This window comes from Talpa occidentalis, unplaced genomic scaffold, assembly GCF_014898055.3.
Source record: "Talpa occidentalis isolate TD23 unplaced genomic scaffold, MPIMG_talOcc4v2.1 talOcc4.17, whole genome shotgun sequence".
Classification (NCBI taxonomy): domain Eukaryota; kingdom Metazoa; phylum Chordata; class Mammalia; order Eulipotyphla; family Talpidae; genus Talpa; species Talpa occidentalis.
The window spans coordinates 56,679,545-56,688,183 of NW_023601754.1; the positions used below are offsets into that span (position 1 = coordinate 56,679,545).

At 52.8% G+C, this 8,639-nt stretch overlaps 1 protein-coding gene across 4 annotated transcripts in view; it reads right to left on the reverse strand.

The window, feature by feature from the left end:
* The window catches only part of MARK2 (microtubule affinity regulating kinase 2), a 52,692-nt gene extending 44,312 nt beyond the window's left edge, over positions 1-8,380 (reverse strand). For 2 of the 4 annotated variants that reach the window (XM_037517703.2, XM_037517702.2), the window contains exon 1: positions 7,915-8,045. In XM_037517703.2, the coding sequence (XP_037373600.1) occupies positions 7,915-7,968 (54 nt within the window). In that variant the 5' untranslated portion in view covers positions 7,969-8,045. Of the gene's footprint in view, positions 1-7,914 lie in introns of all 4 variants that reach the window. The other 2 variants (XM_037517706.2, XM_037517707.2) reach the window with 1 other exon arrangement.
* Positions 8,381-8,639: the final 259 nt, after the last annotated feature.

Here is an 8,639-nt window from a genome sequence, read left to right on the forward strand (position 1 = left end):
TGCTGCTCCTGCCCAGGCCCTTCCAGGAAGGCAGGCTTGGGAAGGAGCAGGAGAGGAGGGTACACAAGGACCAAAGGAGACCAACATCTGCAGGATTCAAAGGCCACAGAGCTGCAGGAGCAGCTGAGGAGCGGCAGCGCCCCTTCCAGGCCTCAGGAAGAGGAGGCTTTCTTCTCACTGCAGAGGCCAGCAGAATGAGGGTAGGAGAACCTGCCCTTGAAGGCCCCTACTGGTCACCAGGAACTTAAAATCATTAACTGCTCCATTCCCAGGTGGCCTTTGAGAGAAACAGGGAACTTTCTCCTATTGCCAAAGGACAAGCACTGCACTGCAAGATAGGCAGGCCATGATGGAAGAAACCCCTGGACTCAAGTCTCCTGTCACAGCCAGACCCCAAGCGCTGGGGTGACTTTGGGTCTGCCCACCAGCCACGGTGCAGCTGCCTTCATCACCACCTTCACTACGAAATGCAGGCCGGTAGAAGGGGTGTGGGATTGTTTTCTTAATTAATGAAATCACCTACTACTGATAACCTGCAATAAAATGAACTATCCCTTGTTTTCTAAAAAGCGCTCCCAAAGCACATAAACCCACCAGCAGCACTCGGTTAACAGGTCGGTTAAAAAAAAATCAAGTAAAAATAAACAAGCAAATTAAAATACCTAGAATGCTAGGGGAGCTGCAATGGCTCGAAGAGGCGAGATTCTTCCACTGGATTACAGAGAAACACCAAGGTCTACCCCTCATGCTGACTCGGAGGTATGCAGTGCTCAGGGGAAAGTCATTTCAGTTTCTCAACTGGAACAATGATGACGACAATTATTACGTCCTGCTGGGCGCTATTCTAAGTGCTTTATATTCATTAACTCTCTTGGTGCTTCTGAGGATACCTGCAAGGTAGGTACTAACGCTTGCACAGAAGACACACAGGCCGAGAGGGGTCAGCAAGAAAACAGCGTCCTGAAGGATGGTCCGGGGTTCCCACGCGAGAACTCCTGCTCTCAGCGCAACCGCGCGCGCTGGAGTCCAGGAGCCCAGGGATCTCCTTTCAACCCTGCTGTACGTTCAGCTCCATCGACTCAATCAGGCGGCTATGCTAGACCAAAAGGGCTGAAGGGGCCCCACTTCCTGTGACTGGAGAACCAATAATTCAAACTCTTGTGGGCAAAAAGATAAAGCAACAAGCCACAAGTGCCTCCAACGCTATGCGCAAGACAAATGATGGCCATCTGGGGAGGGAGACGGGGAAGTGATGGGTTAGGAAAGGTCAGCGGACACTAGGGTCTAAAGAAGGCGGAGGAGCAGCAACGGGAGCAGCCTGCCCCAAGAACAAGGGTACAGGCTGGAGCTCCGCTTGCAGGCAGCTTCACTATCAATTACCAAACTTCCGGACTTGACAGAGATCTGCCTGTCAGGAGCCTGGGGAAACTGTCCTGCACAAAAAGCAGCACCGACGTCACAGGAGCCTCAGAACCCCGCTACCTCCTCCCCCTGAGAAAGCTTCCCTGGCCGCTGTTGCAGAAGCGTCAGCGGCTGAAGGATGGCTCCCACTTTCTTACAGGTATCCACATCAGGGACAAAGGCAAACTCTCCTGTGACTGAGATCCCTGATGAACTGCTAAGGACCAAAAATTATTTTCTCCTTTTTCCTTCCCCAGCAGGCCTGAACTGACAGGCCCACTATGCAGAACCAAAAGGTCCAGGGAGCTCATCAGACTGAAAAGCCAGATCGTAGGAGTCAGGAGAACAGATCCCCTTCTAGATCCACAAGTGGGGCACCAACCAGACGCAGACCAGCCCGGTTTCTTCCTGGAAGCTTTGAAGTGCAAAGCTTTAGCGAAGCTATGAAGTACAAAGGATGCCCAAATAAAGGAGCTGTATCTTCGAGCGTCCAGAGAAAGGAGTAAGACAGACTTGCCTTGAGGAGCACAGCTGTAGAGAAAGTCCACTAGCGTGGAGAGGCCCAGTTCAGAGGTCCACTCGGTATTGGGGGGAGGGTGTTGTTTACAGGCATCCAAACTCATGGCTCAATGAGCAGAGCCCCAGAGGAGGCAGACCTTTGTATTGCCAAGTACCTGAACAGCACAGAGAAAAATAGGCCGAGTCTGCTCAAAACCAGCTCGACTGGTTCTACAGTGAAGCGTCAGGTCGGCTCCGCCTTCTTAGGTTAAAAAGAAAAAGGCGGCCTGGAGCCAGTCTCTGAGCTCACTCCCCTTCTCTCCCTTCACGCCCCTGCCGCCCCACAGCAGTCACCTGGCCTCCATCTTAACCTCTCTCCTGCCAAACCTAAGTCTGAAATTAATCATTTGATGCACAAGAAGAAACATTTGATTTTGTCCTTTGCTAACCACTTTCTCCGGAGAAAAGCAAGGAATAAGTGAAGTGGGGGGAACCCAAAGACTGCCGGCCGTGGAAAGAACTCCCCACAGGGACGCGGAACTTCAAACACTGTCGACAAAACAGACATCCAGATGAAGAGATCCAGTCTATTTATACCCCCAGGGGAGGGGCAGATCTAGTGGGCAAGAGGAGGAACTGGGATCCTTCCTCCGGAGAGGTAACCAGACACCAAGAGGCCAGATTCCCTCTAGGTGTGGACTGTGAATCATGCCTACCCTCTCAGAAGTCTCAAAGTCCGCAATGACATTCAAAGGCCTGCACCAAAACGACGGTGGTGGGGTAGTGACATTCTGCTCGGAGAACTAGAATGTTCTGAGTTAACACGGGGATAGCGGGCCTCTTCCCAGGCCAGAAGTGGGAAATGGGTGGCTTCCCTCCCTGCAGGTTTGTAAAGGTTTACCCTTCCCAGCGCTGAGCCAGAGGGGAAAATGCACAGATCTGCGCTTGGGTGACTCACTGGTGTTTGATGAAGGCTGGGAGAAAGCCCGGAGAATCCAAGCTTCAGTGGGAAATGTACAAATACTGGAATCTCCCATCAAGAAAAGGAAACTCAGTCACCTATCTAATCTGTCATTTTGCTGAACTTCTGCTGAAGGAGGAAGGCCAGGTTTAAATTCCTCCCACCCTTTCCACATCATTCTCAATTTTTGCTTTGACAGGAAAGTGGTGAAGCTGGCAGGCCCACCGTGGCCAGGAGAACAGGTCCATGCTTCCTCTCAAAGCACAGGCCTAGCTGGAGACACAGCTTAACCAGGCTGAGGGAGCTGGGGGCTGTAGGAAAGCCCCATCAGGCTGTCTACGGAAGGAGGATGACCACCCTCTTCACCCCTTCCATCTGCTGGTTACTTCATCTCAGTCCATTAATGGGCTTCAAAGTGCTGCGGAGTGTGTGTGGGGGGGTTTCCATTTAGCAGAGACGCAATCATGGGCCAAAGGTGGCGCCCAGCCCCCACCCCCAGCCCCCACTTGTCAATAATGGGCCATAAAGCCTGAGGCTTGGCTGCACTCTAGGCATAAAATATTCATTCACGTTGACATAATACATATGTAGAAAGGCATGGATGCTCCTGGGAGAGGGGAAATGCCAGCCAGGTGGCTAAGTGCTCGATGGGAACAAGTGCATGAAGGTGTGGGTTAGTCGTGGTCAGAGGCCCCTGAGAACTGGGTTGTTCTGCCCAAAGGGAAAAAAGGCTAGTCTGAGAAGTGTTTGACTCCCAAAAGGTCTAACTGTGCAAACCTCTCAGGCAAACAAATCCCCAATCTTTTCTGACCTAAAGATCTCAACTCTGGTTAAGGCATTTATGTTGGGGGAAAAAACAAAACAAAACAAAACCCAGGGCCCAGTCTTTGGTCACTGTCTAAAAGATTCAGTTGTCCCCATGCAAACTGGGTTTTCAGCTGAAGCAGCCAGGTTTCAATGACTGCCTTGTACCTACCTGTTTAGCTACTTCCCAAAGTTCACAGATTAGGAATTATTACTATTTACTAGGTAATTTACCAGGCTCAAAGGTTATGGTATGGCAACTCCATGAACCTCAGGGCCTCCTGAAGCCCTTGCTCTAAACAGCACCTCATGCCTGATTTCTAGAGGCAAGCAGAAAGGAAGACTGTACGGTCTGATATGCACCCACATCCCCACTCAGAAAGCACCACCAAGGAGTCCCTGGCTAGAATCAAAAGGCAGACATCAGAGCGGGCACACAGGGCTGCACAGCTCACACGGAATGAGCGCCAACCAAGTTCTTTTCTGGATGTCACTAAAACCAAATGAATCAGTGCCACATCCAGTCACAGTCAACATGGCGGTCCAAGGGACAGGTATGTTTGGAGTAGCTCAGTTGTTCTTTGAAGGATCCTATAAGTTCAGATTTGCTCTCTTCATCCAGACTTCCAAACACCTCTTTCCAGAACACTCACAATATAAAAACACCACTTGTTCCCTAGAAGAAAGACGGCACCACATTCTTGCCCAGTACAGCAGCATGGGGGGGGGGGGGGGGGTGAAGGGTCCTATTTTTCTCTCAAGTTCTCCTGTGTGGTCTGGAGGCCCATAGCTGGGGCAGGTCTAAAGTCATGCAGTGCCCCCCACCAGGTATTACAGAAAGTTCTTGATGTTAGACCCTCTCCACACTTGCCTATTACTGCTGTTGCTGGCCGGAAAACAAGCAGTCATCTTGCTGATTGCTTTCACCACTGCCAAGACTCCAGGCCAGCAGAACCATTTGGAAAAGTAGTGAACAGAAAGCTCAGCTCACAGACTAAGAACCCCGCAAACCACCAGCCCCAGGTCACAACCCTCCTGCCAAAGAAGGAAGAGTTTATGACTGTGAAAAAGCACATCCAGAATCAGGTGTCACAAAAATCATCTTAAAGACAGGGCATGACTTTCTTCTACCTCCTACCTTCACTGTTAGAAGCAGAGTCGACAGCAAATAGGCAATCTCCCTGAAACACAAGGTTTATTTTTATGCTTCAACATTTGTGTGTGTGTGTGTGTGTGTGTGTGTGTAATTCAGACATGATCAAAGAGCTCCCGGAAACAAAGAGCTTATCAACCACATGTTTTAAAGCAAGGGGAAGAAAAAGAGCAAAAAGTGATTGGAGCTTGAAGACAACTAGTAGTTTACCTATTTTCTGGTAAAACCAGTTTAAATCGTTTAAAAATAAATGAGTGACAGAGGACCTCTGGGGGGAAGCAATCAGCCCAACCAAATCCCTTGTTTTTTATTTCAGAACACGAAGGCTTAGTGCAATGACTGCGCTCCCACGACTACTTCAGCAAGAACGGCAACAAAATCAAGAAGAGCTTTCTTGCTCTTACCTGGCGGCAAGTTCTATTCTAAAGGAGGCCAATGCTTCTGGCATTCCCTGGCCTTATGGCCTAAAGACTTGCTACTTGGTATTTTTCTTGTTTAAAAAAAAAAAATGCATGTACCTGCCTGTAACAGGTGTTTTCAAGGCTTTCCAAAATCTATTTTTTATTAGGATGAGACTTACTACCTAGTCAGCAGTATGACTGTCTACCCTGCCAGTTACAGCAGAAGCCATGCAGTGGCCCAGGAGAACCTAAGTCTATGAAGAATGGAAACAGGACGAGAAATCCGTAACTTGGAGCAGAATGACAATGACAATGCATGCAGTCACTGCCCTGGACGAAGTTATCAAAGAGCAGCTTACTTACATTCCAAAGTTCACCGATTACTGCTATTACAAAGTCAGTGATGTGCATAGAGGTCCTACTATGTGCTCAGCAGTATGCTAAACAGGTAGGGAAGAGGAAATCAATGCACTTATCACATGCACAAAAAAAGATCATGGCAAGGTTACATTAACATTTAGTAAACAGCATAAAGAATCTGTATTGAGGCCATCTGTTACTCCACTTTGCTCAACACAATGCCCCCCACAGCCTTGCCGAGAAAGTAGGCACTCAGCAGCCACTCCCCAAATGCCTGAGGGTGCCAGTCAGTCACCTGGCCTCCCCCTCCCAGCTCAAGATCAACAGTCTGGGAAAGTTCTCCAGTTAAGCAGGGTTTACCCGCTGAGACAAAGGTTGTGAGAGGAAAAGGAACTGAATAGGCCTAGAGAAGGTGGTTCCCAGCAAGGTGAGAGAAACAGCTGGAAAGGGAGGAAAAGACTGAGAGATACAGACCGAGCTCCTGTTTCCAAAGATCTAGTCGGGTGCAGAGCCCATAAGCCCAGGGATGAAAGGGAAATCAACCATCCCTCCCTGTCAGTCCATTTCACCCCCAGAAGCAATCAATCCTAATCAACCCATCAGTCCTAAAAGGGTCAATCTTTTAGGACTGAAGAAAAAAACTCAGTCTAGAACTCCTCTTGAGTTCCTGCTGGCCTGATTTAGGGAGAGCAAGGGGAAAAAAGAAAAAAAGCAAAACAATAGAAAAACGAAAGAGGGAAAGTTTCTCAGAGAAGGAAGTTAACGGGCAAGAGACTGTAACAATGACTCGATCAAGCCAGCAAGAAAGAAGGGAGGGGAGGAGAGAAAAACAGGGGATGGCACACAGGAGGGAGGGGACAGACGCTGCAGCAGGAGAGAAGTCCTTCCTCAAGTCAAGTTTTCCTGGTCTAATAAAGTTCTCCACCGAGAAAGGTGTGCCAGGCAGGGGGCTCGCACAGAGCAGTCAGCAGGGGACACTGGAGATGGTGAAAGAAAGGGGAGAGGAGGAAAAGGCGGACGCCTCTCAGTTCAGAGGTGCGATGACAGAAGAGGCTGAGGCTTGGGTGACAAATGACAGCAGTGACGGTGAGGATGAGGGGAAGCCTGTGGCTCCAGAAAGGAGCCTGCAAAATGCCTGGACGGAGAGTTACAAAGACAAGCCAACGGGAAGGGGATGGACAGGGACATATGTGGGGAAAGTAAATGCCATGTGAAGAAGGCAGGAGACCAGCATGGAGAGGAAAGGCAATACTGACTCAGAAGCAAGGTAAGGAGGACTGGGTGAGGGCAGAGAAACGGGAAGGCAGCAGCAAGAAGGAAGAGACCATGAAAAGTCACAGGCCCAGGAGTGGAGAGAAGAGGCGTCATGGTTTGTGCTGCAGTGAAAGAAGACAGAGAGGCAAGGACGGTGCTGCCGATGCCCCCAGGCCCGGGAGAGCACTGAGCAACAGGTTGTGTTGCTGGGGGTGGGGGAGGGGGCTGAAGTAGTGCATGTCTTTCCCTCGGTAGGAAGAGCCCGAGGACACAGTTGTGAGGCACCCACAAGAGAAAACCAGAAACGTGCGGGGCCCAAAGGCTCTGAAGGGAATGGTGATTGGAACCCCAAGACAACCTGTGGGAAAACCATGCGCATGACAGCTGTATGGGAAACACGGAAGCAACAAATGCCAGCGCAGGCAGCAGGGAGCTCCGGGTGAAAGAAGGGAAAGTGATGAGCAAAGAGTAGGCGAACGTTTTGGAAAGGTGATGAGGGTGGAGCTGGTGGGTTGCAAAGCAAGAGGGAGCGCACAGTTTGCAAAGGGAAGAGGGTAGGAAAAAACCGGGGAACTGGAAGGGGATAGGGATCGAGGACACACTGTCGGGACAAGGGCCCCCGAGGGCGATAACCAGGGACCGGGAGAACCGGTGCAGGCGGAGGGCAGCAGGGCTAGAGAGGAGGAGGAGGAGGAGAGGTGGACAACGATCTGGGGCAAATCGCGGGGTGCTGTTCGAGGAGCTGGAGGGTGGCTGCTTTGAGCGTGGGTGGAGGAAGACCAGAAAGGCCCCTGAGAGAAAAAGGGAAGAGAAGGGGAAGCTGCGGAGGTAACACGGAAGCGCACAGGAGGGCGGTGAGGGGAGAAGGGGGTCGGCAGAGAGACAAGTGTGCAGCTCCAGTCAGGAGGAGGTGGGTCCCAGGACGGGACTCGAAGGGGATGTGCGGGGCCGGGAGCCAGATGACAGGGCAGCCGAGGCTTGCAGGATGGCAGCAGGGGCACGAGGAGAGCAGAAGAGGGAGGAGGCTCCGCAAGGTGCAGGGGCCCAGCCAGAGAATCCGGGGAGCCCTCGGGGCTCCTTACCTGCTCCGTGTCCCTCTCGTTCAGCGTGGGTAGGGGGGTCCGGGCGCTGGACATGGCGCCGGTATCTCAGGGGAGGGAACCGAGAAGCTTGGAGGAAGGGAGGGAAGGGAAGGCGCGGGGCCCGGCCGGGCGGGGCTTCTCACAGCAGGGGCACCCGCCGCATGGGCCCCGGCCGGGGGTGCGGGGAGGCCGGGTAGCCGCTCACGCCAGCCCGGGGATGGGCCGCTCGGGCTAGGCCGCGCCGGCTCCGAGCGGCTCCGGACCGCACCCCCCCGACCCCCGGCTGGGCTGTGCCGCCTTTCGGCCGGGCTGCGCCGCTCCGCCTACTCTCTGCCGCCGCAGCCGGCCGCCTGCCTCGCTCCTCCCCTGCCCTCAGCGGCACTGCTCCGCGCCCGGCACTCAGGCAGCCGCCGCCGGACCTGCTGCTCCCAACATGGCCGCCACCACCGCCGGCCCTCGGCTCTTTCCGCCGGCAGCAGCCGGAAACATCCGAAGCGACGAGGAGCGGGAGGGGGACGCGCCTCCTACTCCCGGCCGGGCACTACGGGTGAATTCCGGAAACACCCGAAGAAACTAATCCCCGGGGACGCGCGCACCTCCTAGATCCCGAACACCGAGCTTCGGCTCTGTTTACGGAAATCCACGAAGCGACTCCTGGCCTTTCAGCCACGCCCACAGGTTTTGCCCCGCCCACTGCATGCTAGCTCTCGGCAGTTTCCGGAAAC